The sequence below is a fragment of the Orcinus orca genome, chromosome 5, assembly GCF_937001465.1.
Source record: "Orcinus orca chromosome 5, mOrcOrc1.1, whole genome shotgun sequence".
Taxonomy (NCBI): domain Eukaryota; kingdom Metazoa; phylum Chordata; class Mammalia; order Artiodactyla; family Delphinidae; genus Orcinus; species Orcinus orca.
Window position 1 is genome coordinate 73189019 of NC_064563.1, and position 24717 is coordinate 73213735.

General features: G+C 36.0%; 1 protein-coding gene across 4 annotated transcripts in view; it reads right to left on the reverse strand.

The window, feature by feature from the left end:
• The window catches only part of FGF12 (fibroblast growth factor 12), a 578531-nt gene that overhangs the window by 13792 nt on the left and 540022 nt on the right, over window positions 1-24717 (reverse strand). For all 4 annotated transcript variants that reach the window (XM_049710475.1, XM_004278759.3, XM_012536364.3 and 1 more), the window contains one exon: window positions 7688-7886. In XM_049710475.1, the coding sequence (XP_049566432.1) occupies window positions 7688-7886 (199 nt within the window). The remainder of the gene's footprint in view (window positions 1-7687; window positions 7887-24717) is intronic.

A 24717-nucleotide genomic window follows, 5' to 3' on the forward strand; every position in this document is an offset into this window, starting at 1 on the left:
TGTAGTGAAGGCTGTCATTTTCACAGCTGCCTGAGATGCAGTGGTCCATTTTTCTATAGAAAGCCCTGCAGTCCTGTTATCAAATAAAATGCTACCCTTGGTCATAACAAGACCATAAGCTACCAACCTTGTAATAATATATGGTATTTGCTCAACTTATTTTTTGCTTTACTTTTAAATGCAAGATTGTGCCATTAGAAAAGAAAAGGGCCAAATACATATCACTGGGCTTTGAAGTCTTATTAAAAATAAATCCATCCTCTCTTTGTAAGATTAGTTATGGGTCTTTCCAGGGCAGGCTTTCCACTTATTATTTTTCCATTATATTCTTTCACTGGTACCTCTGCTGCAAATGCAGTTATCAGAATAGGCAGGCGTCCCTTGCCATTATAATAACTCAGATTCCCTGTTTGCAACTTTTAATGTTCAACAATCAGTTTTATGTTAGTTATCATAAATTTCTCTTGGAAAACTTAAACTAAAATAATGCCTTTCTTAAAAGTATGAAAAAGTGACATCTCAGGGGTTGCTGTTATTTATAAATCAAACAACAATAATAAACCAGGTTTCAGGTACCATCCCGGGGTATTCTCCTTCTAAGTAGCCACTGTCCTCTTAATCATAGCTAATATTAACTGAGCACTTGCTAAACATCTGCACTTTATATACAGTAAGTTTATTTTAAATGACCCTAAAAGGCGGATACTTTAATTGACCTCTTTCACAGTAAAGGAAACTGAAGAGCAAAAAGGGTAGTTTGTTCAAAGTAGTGCACTGACACAGGCAAAATCTGCATTCAAATTCATGTGTGATTAGCTGCAGGTTCCTGCCCTAAGGGTATAGCCAAGTAGTTTAAAGAGTTTGGAGAAAAACAACACTTAATTGCTTGGTCTCAAAGTCTTGACCCCAAACCTCTGGGGTGCTCAGCAGTTCGTGGAGTCCTATTACATTTTTCTACCCAATTTCCTCTCTCATTCTTCCCAAGTGACTATTCCATACTTCTCTTCCCTCCTCAAACTTTGAAAACTGCCTCAGACCCTCTTCAGACTCAGGTAATAGGCTTGCCTTCTTTTCTTTTCTCTTCTTGTCTTTTCTTCTCTTTTTCTCCCTCTCCCTTTATCCTTCCCTCCCTTCCTTCCTTTTCATCAATAAACTACCATGCTTTGTACTTCCCTTAGAAAAGAAATGCAGAAGAGAAAGTTTTCATATTTCCACCACAAAAGTTACCAACCCTCACACATCTTCTCATACATGTTCTGGCTCCCTGCTTGTTAAAATGCATGAACTCTTCCTGTTTCTATTTAAATCTAGCCCTCCCCTTGCCATGTGTGTCCTTGATCCCATCCCCGCTGGTCAGTGTTATTCAGTGACCCTCTCTCCTATAATACCAATTTTCACTTCTCTCCCATCAGTCTATAAATACGTTGTAACAGTTTTAAACAAATAAACCTCACCATGCAACCACCATGTTTCTCTCCACCTTGGGCCCTATTTCTCTACCTCCCTTTTATAACAGGACTCCTCAGAAGTGTCATTTAATATTATTTTCTTCTTTTCTTTACCTCCTGTTATAACTTGAATCTACTCCAATTAGACTTAGTGGCCACTGCTTCACTGAAATCACTCCAGTCAAGTCGCTGTTGAACGTATGTTCCAATCCCAATGGTCATTCTCATTCACCAGCGTGCTGGACGCTCTAGCAGTATTTGGTAACGGTAACAGTTCTTGTCTTAGTTTTGCTTCTTTCTAGCTGAATGGACCTGGGTGAGTTATGTAACCTCTCTTAAACTCAGTTTCCTCATGTTTAAAATTGGAAATTTTAATCTGCATCCTTCCAAATGTCAGTGACTATCAAATGATACCCCTGTTAAGGAAGAATGTTGAAAATAACAACAAATCATCCAAATGTAAAGTAGTACAACTGCCAGTAATGATTACTTTTATATTACTGCTGGATTCTTGTAAATCATTTAAAAATTGAAAATTCTGATAGTTATGGAAGAACTAGGTGTAAATCTTTAAGTGTCAACAGTACTCTGGAATTGAGAGCTGGAAAACTTGAGTGGAGGGCAATTGTAGTTGTTGCTGACAGATTCTGTTTTCCAAATGGAGGCAAGATAACTCCAGTTTCTAATAAAACTCATAAATGACACTTTATAAAGAACCTTCATGCTAGTTGAGACACAGATGTAGAGAACAAACGTATGGACACCAAGGGGTAAAAACCGCGGTGGGTGGGGATGGTGGTGTGATGAATTGGGCGATTGGGATTGACATGGGATTGACTGATGTGTATAAAATTGATGACTAATAAGAACCTGCAGTATAAAAACAAACAAACAAAAACAACTAACACTAAACTTTCTTTGGGTTATTTGTATGGAAATACGTTAATATAAACGTTTCAGACATTACATGAAATTTCTAAAAATCTTACATGTTCTGGTATAGTGTTATAAGTCATAATTCTAGTTATTTAAAATGTATATCTCAGAAATCACTAAATTTCCTTGTCAACTGAAAAAATAAAACTAAAAAAACAAAACAAAACAAAAAAAAGAACCTTCATGCTCTATCAGTTTCCATCAAAGAAGAATGAAATATGACTAATATTTTTATTACTACCAACTTAATCAAATTTTCCTTGGCCCTCTGTAATCTCCAAGTGGAAAGGTTAGATTGCTCTGTTAGTTAATGGACCATTAAAGAAATTTAATTGTCTTAATAGCAGATCATGGAAGGGTGTGGGAAATTAACATGAAGCAATTTCACACCTTAATTAATGTCACATAGAATCCCTTTTGGAACTGTAGCAGAACTTTATGTGCTGGTTCAGAACGTATTGTCAAAAGGATGCACCCAGTATGCCGTAAATATTTATTATAAAGAGTTAAGAGACGTGAACAAAAAGATCTATATCTTCATTTAGAAAGAGATCAGAAGCAGTATTTGTGTGCAAGAGATAGATATAGAAGAAGAATATGTCAGGGAGAGGTAGGAGGGCTTTATTAAAGACTAAATTCAAAGCCAGGAAAAAGCTGCTTTGAATGAGTTAACTGGTTTGGGGAAAGAAGGTGTCACAGGCTGGCAGAGATCCCAAACTCAAAAGGTGGAGAGAGAGATGCTGCTATTATCTTTTCTGTAATAGAAACATTCAAGAGCATCAAAAGTATGTTTTTACTCCATCTTTCTGTTTTTGTCTTTTAGTATGGTTGGGTCCAAAAGAGGATTTTGGAAAACAAACCGTCTAGTTCTCTTTCAAGTTAACTGAAATAAAAACATCAAAGTAATTTGCCAGGGCTTCCCTGGTGGTGCAGTGGTTGAGAGTCCGCCTGCCGATGCAGGGGACACGGGTTCGTGCCCCGGTCCGGGGGGATCCCGCATGCCGCGGAGCGGCTGGGCTCGTGAGCCATGGCCGCTGGACCTGCGCGTCCGGAGCCTGTGCTTCGCAACGGGAGAGGCCACAACAGTGAGAGGCCCGCGTACCGCAAAAAAATAAAATAAAATAAAATAAAATAATTTTCCATTAGTATCTTCCTGATAGGAGTTTTACAAAATCAGGACTCCTGATTTATTCACTTCTTTGTTGTTTTAGTACAAAGGTTTTGAAGAAATTATTATTTTCCCTCCAAATTCAATTTTCATTGTCTCTAATACTTTATTCAATACCACGCCTCACAGCCTTTCTCTAGTACATAACACAGTAACACAATGTCCAATTTCCAAGGGAAAATGAAAAAGGCTTTTTGCATTGATCTGACAGATTTGAGAGATCCAACTTTCTTACAATGCCAATCTTCATCTTATTCCTGTGAAATAGATGGAATTTATAATCAGTTGCATCTCCAGAGATTACCTTGGTTGAAGTAAAAAATTATTTTTGCAAAATTACTTAGCAAATCATTGGTAAAATTTTTATTAGAAGAATTAGACATTTGTTTATCCTTGACTAATTGATTACTATCAAGTTACTCTTTCTTAGTGATCAATGTGGTACAATAGTTGGTATTACCTCCACTGACTCCGTGTAGTAATTTAACCCAGCACTAAAGTACAACCATCCTAATAGCAGTAGGAAAGGTAATTAAATATATTAATGTGTTTAATATATTTAATTCCATGGTGTCAGAGTGACAATTTACTCTATATTAGATTAGGCTTAGTCCAATATACAGATCATACTAATTTGAATACATTTAAATAATGGCCTACGGCCAGACTGGATCAAAATGAGCACTGAAACAGCAAATTCAGTTTAGAACACTGAGTCTCAAACCTGGTTGCCATCAAAATAACTTGGACAATAAAATCAGAATCCTTTGGAGATTTGATCTGAGAATTGGTAGCTTTTAAAAGCACTCCAGATGGTTTTGATACTGATGTTTGTGAACCAATGATCTACATTATATACTGCTGAGACTTCAATTAGGTTCTATTAGCTTGAAGCAACAGTTCTAACAGACGGAAAGGGTAATCTGTAACTGTCCTAAAGGTGTGTGAGTGTATGTGCATGTTGTGTTAGTCTTATCTTCCCACTAGAAAATAAATTGGTAGAAACTGGTTAGGTGTTCCTTTAGTCCAAGTTTAATATTTCTGTAGCAATGGCTCGCAATTGATGTTTACTCATTTCACTTTGGAAATGTATTTCTCACTCCAGGATTAAGTTCTTGAAGCTTAAATCTTGGAAAGCGCACATATTCTTTTCAGGGGGAAGGAACTAGATTCTGAATATCCAACCACTTGCAAGAGCTGAGCAATGAACTCCTTGAAGGAGGAGGGAGGAGAAAAGGCAGAGATTGTTTCTTGTTCTTTGTCAGAGAGTATTTGGCTGGTGTATCTGAAGCTAAAGGGGGAGGTCACCATCCAGACAATTAAATCTGGGGGAGTTACTTATCTGTGGTGTGAACAATGCTCTGAATGGACAAAACTGGGAATGGTGAAGCCTGCACTGTTGTCTTAAGTTCCAGGGGAGGGTAAGTAAAGGTTGATGTGCAATGTAATCATGTGCAATTTAAATGGGTTTAAATATCAAGTGGGTTTAAATATCAAGTCCATGGGTTTAAATATCAAGTCCATCCATCTGTCTGAATAGATGCCCTTGCAACCCCTTATTAACACTGCCTATGTTCTAAACACAGGATGGAGGGTGAAGCTGTGAAGGGAAAGGGGCTGGTGGGTTTTATTATTATCATGCAACCAGTGCATGACTTAAAGATCCTCACACTGACGGAGCTTAATTTTGGGAATCCTGACATTCAAAATGACATCGCCATCAGGACTGGGAAAAAGGCAGAGCTATTTGAAAAACAAAAACAAAACGAGAGTGGCACTCAAAGCTGGACATAGCCAAGGTCGCTAACATTGCAGAGCCGCAGAACCAGCCCTGGACAGCAGGTTTCTAGATTTGGTTTGTGAGACAATAAAACTTTGTATGATTAAGCTGCTCTTAACATGGGTTTTGTGTTGTACACAACCAAACCTAATTCTAACATATACAACTAGGAATGTCTGGTTTTCTTTTCCCACATTTGTACTGAAATGCAGCAAATATGAAGAATTAAGGCAGCTCTCAAACTCAGAACATGGTAATTGTATACATTTCTCTTAGAAATATGTACATGATCATACAGAGTCAAGAAGAAGCTTGATTAGCCAAAATGCAGACAGAAGTCATGATCAGGAGGGTAGGTTACAGGTGTTTCTTCTTTTTTTTGGGGGGGGGAGGGATTTAGTATGAAATGCATTATTCATAAAAGGAATAAACAAAACACAAGGATTTTTTACTTTTCCTTTATACTCTCCTGAATTTTCCAAAAATTGTTAATGAGCATGCACTACTTTTATTACAACAACAAAAAAATCAACTTAAATGCACAAATAAAAATGGTGCAATAGTTTTAATAGTTTACTTACTCTGCACCTGGACTGTTTTTGTCTACCTAATCCCCACCTCTCATCTCAAATGTTCTGAACCTGACCTAGCCCTGAAGGTATGTTTCAGTATCAACTTTCCAATATCTTCCTTTTGGTGGAAGTGCTGGCTCTTTCTATAAATCCCAATATCATTTCTGGCAACATTTAGTCCATCACTTTTTACATTATACTACTGCCATTAGTAAACATACTTCATATCTCCAAGAATATTATAAAGTTTCCTGGAGAATATAGTTCTTCTTTGTCTTTATACTTACCTATGTGTTCATTTGTTCATTCACTTGTTCACTTATTCAATTGACAATGATTATTGGATATCTCTCTATGATATGCCAGGTATTGTACAAGATACAAGGAGATATGAGAAAAATAAAACATTCTGTCATTTAACAAGTGATCTAATTATGGATAAGAAGAGACAGAGTGGTAAATAGGTGAATTTAATACAATGTGATAATTTCTAGAAGAGAGAACAAGATACAATAATAAGGTGACAGAATATTTAATTCTACTTGAAGAAAGTCAGGGAGGCCGTCATAGAAGTATTAACTCTTGAATTAATTCTTTACAAGGACTGATAGGCATTCTCCAGGCACATGAATGGAAATTTTGAGGACAGAAGGGCAAAAAAAAAAAAAGTACATAAAGCTCAAAATAGTAAAAATGTATTACAAGTAGTAAAAATGTAGAACAGAAGAAAGTTCTGTTTTGTGTGGTTAAAAGCACAGGGTGTGAGGGGAGGCTTGAGAAAGACTAGGAACTTTGAATGTCACATTTTCCCCCCAGTGCTTTGAACATAGTATTGATTTAACAAATGTTTGCTGACTGTTTCAGTCATAGGTAATCTGCAGCAGGCACTGTGTCCCTACACTGGTGGACTTGACCATACCTTATAGATATTTAGCGGACAGTAAGCCTGGCTAAATCACAGAATAGCAATGCACTGCCTCAATTTTCTCATTTCTTTGGATGAGGAAGCTGAACTAATGTCTTAAGTGATTATAATGTGACTTTTAGAGAAGAGTGTTATGTTGGTAAATGTTCACTCCACTGCTGCTTTCTTAGCCTGTATTAAAAAGCTTGACTGAATACAGTAAATGTGGTTACCTCAATGGGAGATTCTCATCCTGCTTAGGGAACAAGTTGCCAAAAATGGGTTTCCTCAGCATGAAATTATTTATTCCACTGATCAATTGAAATAAATGAACACTATATTAAATGATCAAGGGAGGGGAAGTTACAGGCTCAGTTAAGAGGGATAAAATTTTAAAACTGTAATATTTATTAGCACAGTAAATTGAATATTATTTTCTTTCCTTAAAAAATACAAATAAAAATTAATACATTATATTATGAGACTTGTTCACAAAGATGTAGAAATTAGGATATAAACATATTTCTAAAAGACTTGTAAAAACTTTAAAGCATTATAATAGTACTATTGGTTTTTTCAAGAGTGTAGCCTGAGAAATTAAATTATTGTGTTCAATAAAGAAGGAAATTACATTCCAAATGGTCACTACCACTATTTTTCTACTTTCAAGAACTTGCTAGCCTCTATATTCAAGCAGTGTTTTCTAAGTGTCAAGTATTTTTAATGGAATTTTATTTTTTGATAGGAAGAGGTACTGTGTTTTCTGATTCTTTGTTCTGATCTGTTGTATGACAAACAATCTACTGAGTGAAAGGAAAAGGGGTGGAACTGGCATCAACACACAGGTCAGGGTCTAAAGAAAAGAAGCTTGTCTTGTACCTTCAATAGGTTTTGGTACAAAATGTGATGAGGGCTTGGTTTTCTTCACTCTGTTCCCCTTCATAATTTGACCTTCCTTATTGAGTCCCAGAAACCATGCTCGGCCTGATTCTTGCTGACGGTACAGTGTGGAAGAATAGATCACATAGTAGTTTTCAAACACAGATTCCTTAAATTTGCATTCTGGAGTGAAAACATCCTGCAGAAAAAAAAAAAAAAGAAGATACAAAAGAGAGAAAGGATTTAATAATGAATCAGCAAATATTTAAATCCAATGAGCCTGAAATATAGGTTCTCTGTTAAGAAAAAATGAGAAATAATTGCACATAATTTCTATTAGCATTTGGTTTAAAGATTTATCATATAAAATCAAGAAACGAGATTTCCTTTCTAAACAACCTTACTCCACAGAACACAACTGTCAGGCTTGAATAATTTCTTCGGTTAATATCACTCAAGACTGTGCCCATGTCCGCGCTCTGATGTCAGTTTAATGTTTTTTAAATTTAAGAGAATAGCCATTGTGCATTTTTGTGGCCCTTAGCATGTAAAATGTAACCCTGGGAATCAAAATATAACACAGTCACAGCACACACAGGCTCAGCAGACATTTTTGAAGGGACTACCCTATATGTTCACAAATCTATGAAATACTCAAAGCTTGCTCCATAAAATCACTAGTATACTACCTCTTTGCTTAACATCAGTAACTTTCCTGTTAATTTCTTTGGAACATTTTTTTTTTACTTAGTAATTAAAATTTCAGGTAAAAATATCAGGAAAAAGTAGTAGAAAAATTTTACTACTATACTGTATGATCTCCAGTGAAACATATGAGAGTTTTAGTTCAAGAAGGAACCTTAAAAGTCCTCTACCTCACCTTCACCATTTGATAAGTGAGACAACCAAAAGGTTATATGATTAATACAAAGTTAAACAACAACAGCAAAATTACTGCATCAATGCCAGAACTCACATTTATTGCTTCACAATCACTGCCTCTCAAGTTCACCTTTTCTGCCTGAGTCTTGTTCAGTGACTTACAATGAGATTTTATAATCAATACAATAAAATCAAATCCTAATATGTCAAATGAACAAAATGTATTTCATGGAAAGAAGAAATTCCTCCCCTTCAAAGAAAAGCAGAAGAAAAACAAATGTGATAGCATCTTCTCAGCTACAAGTAAATAAGAATCCTACATGTCAAACATATTCACAATAGTCACTGCCGTCTTCACTAAGTGCTAGAAGAATCTCTTCCTTGTTACCCTTTCAATGAAAGGCCCCAGTGATTTAATGCAGTTACACCTGGAGTTAAGTTATTGAGGAATATGTGGGACTAAAGCTGTTGAAACCATGTCCTTGGAGGTGATTCTTGTAGACTAATCCCCTGGCTTCACTTCCAGGGAGCTACGGTGATGCATCTGTGGAGACAGATGAAGGTCTTCAGGGATAAAGAAACTGCTGGAAGGACTCTGTTGATTTTAAATGGTTCAAAAGTTATAGACCCAAAAAAATGAGACAAAAAATATGGGACGGGAGATGGAAAGGTGGTTGTACCCATTAAAATAATAATAATAGTAATAATATTTCAATAATAATTACATTACAATAAAAATATGATGTCACAGAATACTCTCAGTTTTAAGTAAACTTAGTGGCTTAAGAACCAGAGAAACAATTGACTATGTGGTACCATTTCACATCTGCTATGATGGCCATATCAAAAAAGATGGACAATAAAAAGTGTTGCTGAGGGTTTAGAGAAACTACAATCCTCATACCTAGCTAGTAAAAATGTAAATAATGCAGCAGTTGTGGGACACAGTTTGGCAATTCCACAAAAGGTTAAACATACAGTTACCATATGATCTAGCAATTCTACTTCTAGGTACATACCTATGAGAATTGAAAATATATCTCCATGTGTGAACTTGTACACAAATATTCATAGCAGCATTATTCATAATGTGGAAACAATTCAAACACCTATCAATGGATGAATGGATGAACAAATGTGATATATTCATACAATGAAATATTAGGTAGCTATTAAAAAGGATGGAGTACTGATTCATGTGACAACACAGATGAACCTCAAAAACATTATGCTAAGTGGAAGAAGCCAGATACAAAAGGTCACATGTTGCATGATCCAATGTAAATGAAATATCCAGAACAGGCAAATCCAGAGACAAAACATAGATTAGTGGTTGCCAGGGGCTGAGGAGATGGGTAAATGGGAAGTGATGGCTTTTTTGGAGAGACAAAAGTGTCCTGGGATTAGACTGCACAACTATATGAACAAAACCATTGAAGCATATAGTGTAAAAACATGAATTTTATGGTATGTGAATTATTTCTCAATAAAAAATGAGGAATCAGATAAATGAAGTAACTAGAGAAAGTAAGGGGAAAAAATGAAACTACTGCATATTCCTTGTCTGGCAACACAAAATTCCTAATTTATGGTCCTGTGTGCTGAACAATGGGCTCTCCTATGACCTTGTCTCAATATTATTAGGACAGAGTTTAGCCATTGCCAAGTATAGGAATCAAAGTGATTCTGATTAAATTTATAAGATAATCTAAAAGTTCTGGTTTCCTTCTAGGACTAGGTTAAAAAGATCTGAAAAAGCTAAAAATTTAGCACAGATTTTATTAGTTATACTTTTTAAAACAAACTAATCCAAATCTCAAAGCTTTTGTTTCTAGGTCTAGCTCAATATTAATGAACTCTAGATGCTAAGGGACTCTTCAAAGTTCAATGAATAAATTCTACGTATAAGACTTCAGACTTCATAATAGAAGGTGGGAGAAATATATGGGGCAAGGAATTGTGTGTATAAATACATCTCATCATACGTGTAATACCTATTTACTTATAAGTATACCTCACAGAAATATGAAAATTTGTAGATAGAAAGCTGCTTACTGCCCTTATTTAACAAAGTAACAGAAGCCATTGATAGTTAAATAATTGTTTTGTGAGTCATAGTATATTAGAGGCAGACCCTGGGCTAGAACCCTGGCCCCTGGCTGCTGGTTCAGTACTTTTACCAATGCCACACAATGCTTCCTTACTACTTAACCAAGCCTACTTTTGGTACCAAGCTGTTGATTGGAGGCAAGCCATCATCACAACCATGCCCACCAGGTATAATTACTATGCTGTCTTTTCTACATATGAAAATAATATTTTTATTTAATAAATAGTGAACTCGTAGGTTTCCATTTAGTTTCACAATTGTTTAAAGTCTGCTCCTAGAAGAGCGAAAAAATTGGGCAGAAAATTGGGCAGGGACTGAAGTCCTGGGAGCATGAGTCAGGGATAGCATTAGGTAAGGATTGAGCCTTGAAATTCTGAGTTGGCGAATGGGGATCCCAGATATAGTATCCAGGTGATAATCAGATATAAAAAGTCAAGTGAAGTATCCCATTTAGTATTTTAAAGGGGCTATGCAGAGTCAGAATTCAGAAATTAGGCAATTGAGAATACCCGGCCAGGGAAAAACATTTCAGGAGGAAAAAAATGGCAAAAGCTTAGTGCAGGCACTTCTGTGGGGCACGGCCAACATCCTAGAAATGGGGAGGAAAACCTTAAGAACACTGAGCCAGCTTGGACGATCATTCTAAGTGCAACCTTTACAAGACGTTCAACAATTTCAATATAAAGTTGGGCATCAAAGAATTTACAATATACTTGCTACTATCACTCTATTTGTGTAATGAGAAATCAAGAGTCCTCTACTTGGAGTAGAAAAATCAGGGTTTTGCTTCTGGATCCATACATAATAGCTGTGTGACTTTAGGAAAGTGGTTAAACTTCTTTGAGTTTCATATTTTCAACTGCAAATTAAGTTATTTTAAGGAAAATAAGAGGATGGATATGAAAGCATGCTGTAAGCTTATAGAATTTTTACACAAACTCCAATGCATTATTATTAAGTTTTTTCTTATAGCAAGAAAAATACAATCAGTCATGTAACTAGACATTTAATTCTGTGTTTTTGTCATAGATGATTATATCTGCTCCAGCATCCAGGACCCTATGCCATAAGTTAAGCTTTATCCTACATAGATTGTTCCTACTATAGCTAAAACAACATACACACATACATTTTAAAAATCTTTGGCAAAGACTTGGGCAATCACATATATTCAGAAGAGGTTCTGAGGTTATAAAAATTATGTTCAGAATGATAATAACTCTAAAGTGTAATGGAGATAGGCAGGCTTTGAGACAAGGTGACAAAACCCTGGACTATCTCAATCCAGGACATATAATGAAAGCAGAGTAAATAACTAGTATAAGGAGGGTTCTTTTTCCTTTTGTAAAACTAACTAGTAGTCATGTTGCATCTCATGAATAGTATTTACTTATATCTATAATCCTGAGTGCTCAGTTCCATGTAGGTACATAGCAAGGCTTATAGAATAAACGTTTGTTGATGAAACAGAAACACACCCACATGCACATCATGTGTGTAAGTATGTGAAATGCTAGGTTTATTTTTCACATTTATTACTCTAAAATCTTTCCAAATCTTTAATTTGTTCAACTTAAACTGACCTTAATTTCAGAATATGAATATGACCTTTGATAGTGTTTTGAAATTAATTTTGAGCACTCAGTTTTTTAGCAGCATTTGCACAACTTGTTGTTGTTCTAGCATTGTACAAGTCATTATATGACCAATTCTTCTCACATTCCAAATGCCTATTCACCCTAGCCTTGTCTTGGAAAGTTGGATCACCCACCCATTTCATTCCAGAAGATGAGTGAATAATGGAACACCACTTAACCTCAAGACCAGCACTCAGGACCCTTTTCAATCTCTCCCCATCCATCTGATTCTAATCTACTCTCTCCAGAATTCTTCTCGCTGATCCCCAACTTCATAGCTTCATACTCTACCTTGATCCCTCTCCCGTATTTCTTCCTGTTCTTCTCTCTGCACTTAGAGCACTGATAACCTACTCAGGTTCTGGATTCTCCCATCAGTCTTAGGCTCCGTCACTGCACAAGATGAGACACTTCCTTCTTAGCCAGCCTCTAACTGTGCCAGTCTTGGCCCATCCCACCCCTATTTGAATGGCATTCTCCTTTAGATATAAGTATCATGAGGAATAAGGAGACAGAAATTTAGGGAATTTGATGGCTGTATGGATAAAATATTTCCTTCATGGTTGACTATCACTGCCAACAGTGTTTTCATCACATACTAATTCCTCGACATGCTCACACCTCTTAACCCTCAAATTGTACTTTGTTCAACTGTCCTCTCTAATTCTCTATCCAATAAAATAATGGCAAATGTTTTTCTCAGTTATTGCAGGTTATTGTGAATTTTCCCTCCTTTAGCTTCTCATGGTATTTACTTTTTTTTTCCCAAAGTGTATTTAATGCACTTTGCCTTGTGTCATGATGGTTTTTCTTGCTCCTGTCCTATACACTGCAAGCTTTTGCTCACAAAGACATGTTCCTCATCAGTGCTTATTAGGAAGTCCAGCATATTTAGCCCTCAATTTATTCTTGTTGAAGTAAATAATAAAAATATTTTAAGGAAACAGCAAAGACTATGTGATAAGATAGAGCTGAGTGACAGCATTGATTCTGTTTCTTTAGCTGCATAATTTTGGATGTGCTATTCTGATATATCTTTGTTTTATCATCTATAAAGTAGGGGCAATAATTTTCACATTTAAAAATTTGGTGAAGACACTTAAGATCTGCTCTTTTAGCAAATTTCAAGTATACAATATTGTTAACTATAGTCACATTCTTGTACATGAGCTCTCCAAAACTAATTCATCTTGCATAACTAAAACTTCGTACCCCTTAACCAACATCTCTCCATTTCTCCCTCCCCCAGGTAACTATCACTCTACTCTCTGCTTCTATGAGTTTGCCTATTTTAGATTCCAAACATCTAAATTCCACATATTTGTCTTTCTGCATCTCATTTATTTCACTTTGTCTAATACCTGCCATGTTGTAGCAAATGGCAGGATTTCCTTCTTTTTAAGGTTGAATTATATATATCTATATATAGATATATGTATATCACGTTTTTTTAATTATCTGTTGACTGGTGCTTAGGTTGCTTCCATATCTTGGCTATTGAATAATGCTGAAATAAACACTGGAATGCAGACATTTCTTCAAGATCCTAGCTTCATTTTTTTGGATATATTCCTAAGTGGGATTCCTGGATCATAGGATAGTGTCTCACCACACACACACACAAAAAAACCAAAAACAGAAAGAAAAAGGTAGCTATGGATATGTTAATTAGTTTGATTGTGATGAGTATTTCACAGTGTATATGTATATCAAATCATCAAGCTGTACAATTTTTAATTGCCAACTCTACCTCAATAAAGCTGGAAAAATCCATCATGGGTTACATTCAAGTATAGCTAAAATGAGATAATAGAAAATGTCAAGTGTTGGAAAGGATGTGGAGCAACTGGACCTCTCATATGTAAATGACGGTAGAAAAAATTGGTAAAACCACTCTGAAAAGCTGTTTGGCAGTATTGATAAATACAGGTGTATCCTATAATTCAACAATTCTACTTCTGGATTTATACCCAATGAAACCTATCAGGCTATCTATTTATTAATCAATCAATCTATCTATCTCTAACTATCTATCCCCTAAAAGACATGTACAAGAATGGTCATGGTAGCACTATTCATAAGAGCCCCAAAATGGAGACAACTGAAATGACCATCAATAGTAGATTGGATATGTAACATATTCTGACAATAAGATACTATAGAGCAGTGAGAATAAACAAACTACAACTATAAGCAATAATCTGGATGATTCTCACCAACATAATGTGGAAAAAAATAAACCAAACAATAAATACAGCTACTTGCTACATTATTTCAATTGTATAAAGCTCAAAAGCAGGTAAAAGTAATCTACTGTAGAACTCAGGAAAGCAATAACTTTGTTCAGGGAGGGTAATTAGTAAGATGAAGCAAGGGGAGGACTCTTGGGTGCTGGCAATGATGTATTTCTTGATCTGGTAGCTAGCTACACATGTGTGTTCACTTTATGAAAATTCATTGAGTTCTATATAGTTTGGGCACTTATTTATGTATGTTATATTTGTCATTAAAAAATCCATAGTAGAAGAGTCAAAGCATGTGGTGAAGGTTAAGTAAAATGATAAATATTACTTCTCAAAATCATTGTCCTTCTTTTAAAATCAAGTTTTTCCCATATAATTAGCTAACATATAATGCATGAAAATTTTATACCAATAACAATCATTCATTCATAGGTTGCAGACAAATTTTGTTCATGATGAAAATATAACACTTTTGGATCAAATAATTTATTCACAAAAAATATTTTCCATCCTTTCTCCAACTCATTTATTCTACTTGTCATTTTTTATTGCAGTCCATTATATAATGCACATGATTATATGTTTTATTTATAAATAGTGCTTATAAAACTGCATAATTTAAAACTAACCATTTGTAATTTCCTATAATAATAATAATAATATCAAAACATAAAATGAACAGAATAGAAAAAGAGAATTGCCCATAGCACATGAAGAAATACACAATAAATTATTTTCTGGAAAACCATTTGGAGTCTCTAAATTTCTGGTTTATTATCCATTAATAATTTTCCAAACTGTCAAAGCGACCTTTGGCAAATCAGTTAACCTCATTGAACCTCAACTTCCTCTACTGTACTACAGACTCATGGGGCTATAGAGATCAAATTACATAACCTATGTGCAAGCTCTTTGAAGACCTATACAATTATTTGAGATTAATTCTTTTCCATAGAAGACTCTGACATCATAACTTGAAAAGTTTCTACATTTTAGGGTGACAATTGCTTGGAATACATTTTTTGAGAAGTAAAGAATGTTATGTGATTCAATCACAACCACTTTTGCTCCTTCTAGCTTTACGTTTAAAATGTATGCTTTCTAACTCAAGTAGGAATCCACAACTTTTATAATCCTGTATGATTAATAAAATTAAATGGTACCATAATTATGATTCATCTTCATCCAGTTCTTTGTGGATCCCCATTTCCCCTCTCACTGCTCTGGCTATAATAATCCATGGGATGAATGTGCAGTGAATGAATGAATGCTCATCACACTGCAGCCATTGGTCTCCTTGCTGCTTCCCAAAAATAACAAGCATAAACCATCTCAAGTCCTACACAATTGATATTCTTTGTTCCTGGAAACCTCTTCAATAGCATATTAACATGGCTTGATCCCTCATTTCTTTCAAGTCACTGCTCAAGCGTGACTATCTCAGAGACCTCCCCAGATTACCTTACATAATTTAGCACCTCCTCCAGTCACTTTCTAATTCTTTACCTTGTTTTCTCATTTTTCATAATCTAACACTACCTGTCTAAGCTTTATGAAGGTAACTACTATAATTGTTATATTCCCCTCGAATTCTCAACGGTTCTTGGAATTAAAAAAAATGTCTACTCCAACAAAATAATTTGGTGAAAAGACATCATGAGACCTGGATTTTTATTCTTGTATATCTCTAATTTATGTTCAAATTGGGATTATCAGCTTCCTTCTTAGGCTCCTTGTTCTCCTAAATGTAAAAGAGAGTTGTTTGTTGAACCAGGAAATCTAAAACATCACTTCGACTTAAACCTTCTATAGCTTTATCATTCATATTAAACGGTTAAGTAATTTCTTGAAATTAAGCAGTCATGATAAAATATCGTTACTTTAAAAACAGTGTTTAACTACCAAAGAGAAATAGTAGTGATATATTATTATTAAGAAAACAAAATGTAAAATGTAAAAGGTAATCAGAGAAAAGAAACTTTGCTATTATATAAGCAATTATAACAAATGATTCTCCCTACAAAATGTAAAAATTACTGATTTTTCAAACATATGCTAGTACAAAGAACCCTCTTGTTTTGATTTTTTCCTTTCCAGTTGGAAACCAAAATCTAAACTCTTTTTAATGCACAAATGCATCTTCCCTGTTTGCCGTAAACCTTGTTTATTGGGTTGTGTATAAAGACGGAATTAAATACTTGATGGTTCTTGCAACACGATTTACATCCAACAACTCCAGAGATACACAGTTCCTTTGGTCTTAACCTTTGGATATTTGGCTGTGAAGCTTCTGGTTCACTAACCTCATTAGTGACTTTTAGATGCACAGAACTTGAAAATCTTTGGAATATTAGCAGTTGCTTTGTTAACTGTGTTGTCAGACATAATGATATTAAATCAAGCAAGAGAACTATTGTTTCCCATCCTGACAAGAGGCAAAGAAAATGCTGAAATACATTATCTCAAATGAAGCATTTTTTTAAAACTTGGTTGCTTTGACTAGAATAAGTCTAATTTTATAACTTAAACTGTAGATATGGAAATCTTTATATACTTTTGAGATATTTTTTACTGGAAAACTCCTGAGCTAATTTCTCTAAAACTGAAGGTTCTTTGTTAATGCTTTCTTTGCAAAATCTTATAAGGCAACCAAACTAAAGGTTCTTTGTTAATGCTTTCTTTGCAAAATCTTACAAGGCAACCAGGTAAACTTATATCATCATAAAATCATGAAAACTGTAGTGTATTGGAAACATAATTTTGGAGGCAGACAGACAAAAATGTTCATCTCCCTAATTTTTAAACTTGGACAGTTTACTTAATTTCCCTAAAGCTCAGTTTCTTCACCTGTAAGTTAACACTAATCATACCTTCACTATAATGTTTTGATTATTAAACAAGACAATGTAGGTATGCTAAACACGGTAACTGGCATATTACTTACTTTCCTTACTTTCTCATTACAATTTTCAGGTGATATCTGATATCACAAATGAAAATGGGTTCGCCTGAGCAGTAGGTTGAGAAAAGTCACTTTCCTTATGGACTCCAAATCATGTGTCCTGAGTTTCTCTTCCCTGTAACAGGCTAATCAAGGCTATTTTGCTTAAGGCTCAATTTTCAATTTGGTCATCTATTTACAGAGCACACAGATAAATCTGACCATTTCTCTTTTTCTAGTAAAGGATGATTTTGACATCAATTTAAAATAAGTGATGTGATGATATTACCTTCTAATGAGGCGTAATACCACAAAGCCATCTGACTTATCCTTTAGCCAGAAGCCTGCAAGTATAGAAGTAAGGTGAGGAGTGGGAATTAGAAGAAGACCAGTGGATGAGGGCATATATCATATTGCAATTCACTGTTATCACAAAAATTATTTCCAGAAGTCTGAATGTCCTAGGGACAGAGAGCAGATATTGGGGGAACAGTGCAATTCTCCAATTAAAAACACCATTAATTCTTATGAAGTGAGCATGTACACAGTATGTAACCAAATGCCCCCTTATGATTGAGTTTGAAAATCAAGGCAAGTATGTTGAATACCCCTAACACTTTATGTGAGAGGATGTGTGCCTCAGCCTCTGTCTTCTTTTCTGGGGATAAGGATGAAAGTGGGAATGTTTTCAAATTCCCTTATTTCAATTTAAACATTATTATACCTTTTGGAAAATCATTCTGAATACTCTAACAGCCCCAGAAATGATCAACTAATGATAGAAATACATTCTTAAAACATGAAATTTCCCAATTTTTAAAATTTCATCTGTCAACTTCCTTGAAGTCAGAATAATCGGTATCAAACATAACTTCCTATTATAAATAATTATAAAACTGGACAAACTATATGAGACAGTAGTTTCCAAGCACTTGTCAACTGGAATTGTAGGGTTTTGATCTTTGAGAGAAGGAAAATGCATGGGGTAAGCACCATATTAACCTTGACTTTCTTTTCCTTTTTTCTTCTTTTTAAAATTTCTTTTATTGAAGTATAGTTGATTTACAACCCTGGCTTTCTTCAATGGGCACTGTTCAACCCTGAAATGGAAAGGTGAAGCTGAGGTATAGCACTCTGGGTTTTTTGGAGCTGTGGTGTCAGAAACTGGAGGTTGGGACTGCTAAGGGGACTTGGATTTGTGGAGCAAGGGGCCAGAGAAAAGGAAGCTGGTGGAATTGGGGGCAGGAGTCTGTATGGGAATTTCCTGAGGGTCTTGGGCTTATGGATAGACTGCATATGCTGAGAATGAGATTCCTCAAGCCTAGCATAGAACAACTACTGAAAGATTGATAACTGAATGAACATACCATGGCTGGGCAGGGCCGGGATATGATGAACTTCTAGACAAGCCAGAAAGGAGAGACCTCAATAAACACATTGGACATTCATTGGAGACCTCAAAAGGCTATTTTAGGACCACACTGTAAATCTCTAAATAAGTTCTCCCCCCGATCTCAGACTAAAGACAGAAGCCAAATAGTCAAGACCTAAACACACACACACAGAGGATCAAGAGGATCTATTAATTTTTAATTTAAATGTCAGGAAAGAAAGCACACACTCGAGATTGGTTCAAGATGGCAGAGTAGAAGGACTTGCTCTCACTCCCTCTTGCGAGAGCAACAGAATCACAACTAACTGCTGAACAGTCATTGACAGGAAGACACTGGAACTCACCAGAAAAGGTACCGCAAATCCAAAGACAAAGGAGAAGCCACAATGAGACGGTAGGAGGGGCACAACCACAATGAAATCAACTCCCATAACTGCTGGGTGGGTGACTCACAAACTGGAGAACATTTATACCACAGAAGTCCACCCACTGGAGTGAAGTTTCTGAGCCCCACGTCAGGCTTCCAAACCTGGGGGTCCGGCAACAGGAGGAGGAATTCCCAGATAACCAGACTTCGAAGGCTAGCAGGATTTGATTGCAGGACTTTGACAGGACTGGGGGAAACACAGACTCCACTCTTGGAGGGCACACACAAAGTAGTGTGTGCATCGGGACCCAGGGGAAGGAGCAGTGACCCCATAGGAGACTGAACCAGACCTACCTGCTAGTGTTGGAGGGTCTCCTGAAGAGGCGGGGGGTGGCTGTGTCTCACCATGGGAGCAAGGACACTTGCAACAGAAGTTCTGGGAAGTACTCCTTGGCGTGAGCCCTCCCAGAGTCCGCCACTAGCTGCACCAAAGAGCCCAGGCAGGCTCTAGTGTTGGGTTGCCTCAGGCCAAACAACCAATGGGAGGGAACCCAGCCCCACCCAACAGCGGACAAGCAGATTAAAGTTTTACTGAGCTCTGCCCATCAGAGCAACACTCAGCTCTCCCCACCACCAGTCCCTCCCATCAGGAAACTTGCACAAGCCTCTTAGATAGCCTCATTCACCAGAGGGTGGACAGCAGAAGCAAGAAGAACTACAATCCTGCAGCCTGGGAAACAAAAACCACATTCACAGAAAGAAAAGATGAGAAGGCAGAGGGCTATGTACCAGATGAAGGAACAAGATAAAACCCCAGAAAAACAACTAAATGAAGTGGAGATAGGCAACTTTCCAGAAAAAGAATTCAGAATAATGATAGTGAAGATGATCCAGGACCTCGGAAAAAGAATGGAGGCAAAGATGGAGAAGATGCAAGAAATACTTAACAAAGACCAGGAAGAATTAAGGAACAAACACCTAGAAGAATTAAAGACCAAACAAACAGAGATGAACAATACAATAACTGAAATAAAAAATACACTAGAAGAAATCAATAGCAGAATAACTGAGGCAGAAGAACGGATAAGTGACCTGGAAGACAGAATGGTGGAATTCACTGCCACAGAACAGAATAAAGAAAAAAGAATGAAAAGAAATGAAGACAGCTTAAGAGACCTCTGGGACAACATTAAACGCAACAATATTTGCATTATAGGGGTCCCAGAAGGAAAAGAGAAACAGAAAGGACCCGAGAAAATATTTAAAGAGATTATAGTTGAAAACTTCCCTAACATGGGAAGAGAAATAGCCACCCAAGTCCAGGAAGTGCACAGAGTCCCAGGCAGGATAATCCCAAGGAGAAACATGCCAAGACACATAAGAATCAAATTGACCAAAAATAAAGACAAAGAAAAATTATTGAAGGCAACAAGGGAAAACGACAAATAACATACAAGGGAACTCCCATAAGGTTAACAGATGATTTCTCAGCAGAAACTCTACAAGCCAGAAGGGAGTGGCATGATTTATTTAAAGTCATGAAAGGGAAGAACCTACAACTAAGATTACTCTACCCGGCAAGGATCTCATTCAGATTCGATGGAGAAATCAAAAGCTTTACAGACAAGCAAAGCTAAGAGAATTCAGCAGCACCAAAACAGCTCTACAACAAATGCTAAAGGAATATCTCTAAGTGGGAAACAAAAGTGAAGAAAAGGACCTACAAAAACAAACCCATAACAATTAAGAAAATGGTCATAGGAACATACATATTGATAATGAATGGATTAAATGCTCCAACCAAAAGACACAGGCTCGCTGAATGGATACAAAAACAAGACCCATATATATGTTGTCTACAAGAGACCCATGTCAGACCTAGGACACATACAGACTGAAAGTGAGGGGATAGAAAAAGATATTCCATGCAAATGGAAATCAAAAGAAAGCTGGAGTAGCAATACTCATATCAGATAAAACAGACTAAAATAAAGAATGTTACAAGAGACAAGGAAGGACACTATATAATGATCAAGGGATCAATCCAAGAAGAAGATATAACAATTATAAATATATATGCACCCAATATAGGAGCACCTCAATACGTAAGGCAACTGCTAACAGCTAAAAAAGAGGAAACTGACAGTAAGACAATAATACTGGGGGAGTTGAACACCTCACTTACAACAATGGACAGATCATCCAAACAGAAAATTAATAAGGAAACACAAGCTTTAAATGAAACAATAGACCAGAGACTTAATTGTTATTTATAGGACATTCCATCCCAAAACAGCAGATTACACTTTCTTCTCAAGTGCACACAGAACATTCTCCAGGATAGATCACATCTTGGGTCACAAATCAAGCCTCAGTAAATTTAAGAAAATTGAAATTTATCAAGCATCTTTTCTGACCACAACACTATGAGATTAGATATCAATTACAGGGGAAAAAACCATAAAAAAACACAAACATATGGAAGCTAAACAATACGTTACTAAATAACCAAGAGATCACTTTAGAAATCAAAGAGGGAATCAAAAAATACCTAGATACAAATGGCAATGAAAACATGATGATCCAAAACCTATGGGATGCAGCAAAAGCAGTTCTAAGAGGGGAGTTTATAGCTATACAAGCCTACCTCAAGAAACAAGAAAAATCTGAAACAAACAATCTAACCCTACACCTAGAGGAAAGAGAGAAAGAAGAAACAACAAAACCCAAAGTTAGCAGAAGGAAAGAAATAAAGATCAGAGCAGAAAACAATGAAATAGAAACAAAGAAAACAATAGCAAAGATCAATAAAACTAAAAGCTTGGTTCTTTGAGAAGATAAATAAAATTGATAAAGCATTAGCCAGACTCATCAAGAAAAAAAGGGAGAGGACTCAAATCAATAAAATTAGAAAGAAAAAGGGGAAGTTACAACAGACACCACAGAAATACAAAGCATCCTAAGAGACTACTACAAGCAACTCTATGCCAATAAAATGGACAACCTGGAAGAAATGGATAAATTCTTAGAAAGGTATAAACTTCCAAGACTGAACCAGGAAGAAATAGAAAATATGAACAGACCAATCACAAGTAATGAAATTGAAACTGTGATTAAAAATCTTCCAACAAACAAAAGTCCAGGACCAGATGGCTTCACAGGTGAATTCTATCAAACATTTAGAGAAGAGCTAACATCCATCCTTCTCAAACTCTTCCAAAAAATTGCAGAGGAAGGAACACTCCCAAACTCATTCTATGAGGCCACCATTACCCTGATACCAAAACCAGACAAAGATACTTCAAAAAACAATTTACAGACCAATATCACTGATGAATATAGATGCAAAAGTCCTCAACAAAATACTAGCAAACAGAATCCAACAACACATTAAAAGGATCATACACCATGATCAAGTGGGATTTATCCCAGGGATGCAAGGATTCTTCCATATATGTAAATCAATCAATGTGGTACACCATACTAACAAATTGAAGAATAAAAATCATGATCATCTCGATAAATACAGAAAAAGCTTTTGACAAAATTCAACACCCATTTAGGATAAAAAATCTCCAGAAAGTGGGCATAGAGGGAAACTACCTCAACATAATAACAGCCATATATGAAAAACTCACAGCAAACATCATTCTAAATGGTGAAAAACTGAAAGCATTTCCTCTAGGGTCAGGAACAAGACATGGGTGTCCACTCTCACCACTATTATTCAATATAGTTTTGCAAGTCCTAGCCACAGCAATCAGAGAAGAAAAAGAAATAAAAGGAATACAAATTGGAAAAGGAGAAGTAAAACTGTCACTGTTTGCAGATGACATGATACTATACATAGAAAATCCTAAAGATTCCACCAGAACACTACCAGAGCTCATCAATGAATTTGGTAAAGTTTCAGTATACAAAATTAATGCACAGAAATCTCTTGCATTTCTATATACTAATGATGAAAAATCTGAAGGAGAAATTAAGTAAACACTCCCATTCACCACTGAAACCAAAGAATAAAGTACCTAGGAATAAACCTACCTAGGGCAACAAAAGACATGTATGCAGAAAACTATAAGACACTGATGAAAGAAATTAAAGATGATACAAACAGATGGAGAGATATACCATGTTCTTGGATTGGAAGAATCAATATTGTGAAAATGACTATACTACCCAAAGCAATCTACAGATTCCATGCAATCCCTATCAAATTACCAATAGGATTTTTTACAGAACTAGAACAAAAAAATCTTAAAATTTGTATGGAGACACCAAAGATCCCGAATAGTGAAAGAAGTCTTGAGGGAAAAAAATGGAGCTGGAGGAATCAGACTCCCTGACTTCAGACTATACTACAAAGATACAGTAATCAAGACAGTATGGTACTGGCACAAAAACAGAAATATAGATCAATGGAACAGGATAGAAAGCCCAGAGATATACCCACACACATATGGTCACCTTATTTTTGATAAAGGAGGCAAGGATATACAATGGAGAAAAGACAGCCTCTTCAATAAGTGGTGCTGAGAAAACGGGACAGCTACATGTAAAAGAATGAAATTAGAACACTCCCTAACACCATACACAAAAATAAACTCAAAATGGATTCGAGACCTAAACGTAAGACTGGACACTATAAAACCCTTAGAGAAAAACATAGGAAGAACACTCTTTGACATAAATCACAGCAAGATCTTTTTTGATCCACCTCCTAGAGTAATGGAAATAAAAACAAAAATAAACAAGGGAGACCTAATGAAACTTAAAAGCTTTTGCAAAGCAAAGGAAACTACAAACAAGACAAAAAGACAACCCTCAGAATGGAGAAAATATTTGCAAACAAATCAATGGACAAAGGATTAATCTCCAAAATATATAAACAGCTCATGCGGCTCAATATTAAAAAAAAAAAAACCCCAATCCAAAAATGGGCAGAAAACCTAAATAGACATTTCTCCAAAGAAAGCATACAGATGGCCAAGAAGCACATGAAAAGCTGCTCAACATCACTAAATATTAGAGAAATGCAAACCAAAACTACAATGAGTTATCACCTCACACCAGTTAGAATGGGCATCATCAGAACATCTGCAGACAACAAATGCTGGAGAGGGTGTGAAGAAAAGGGAACCCTCTTGCACTGTTGGTGAGAATGTAAATTGATACAGCCACTATGGAGAACAGTATGGAGGTTCCTTAAAAAACTAAAAATAGAATTACCATATGACCCAGCAATCCCACTACTGGGCATGTACCCAGAGAAAACCATAATTCAAAAAGACACATGCATCCCAATGTTCATTGCAGCACTATTTACAATAGGCAGGTCATGGAAGCACCTAAATGCCCATCAATAGACAAATGGATAAAGAAAATGTGGCACATATATACAATGGAAAATTACTCAGCCATAAAAAGGAATGTAATTGGGTCATTTGTGGAGACATG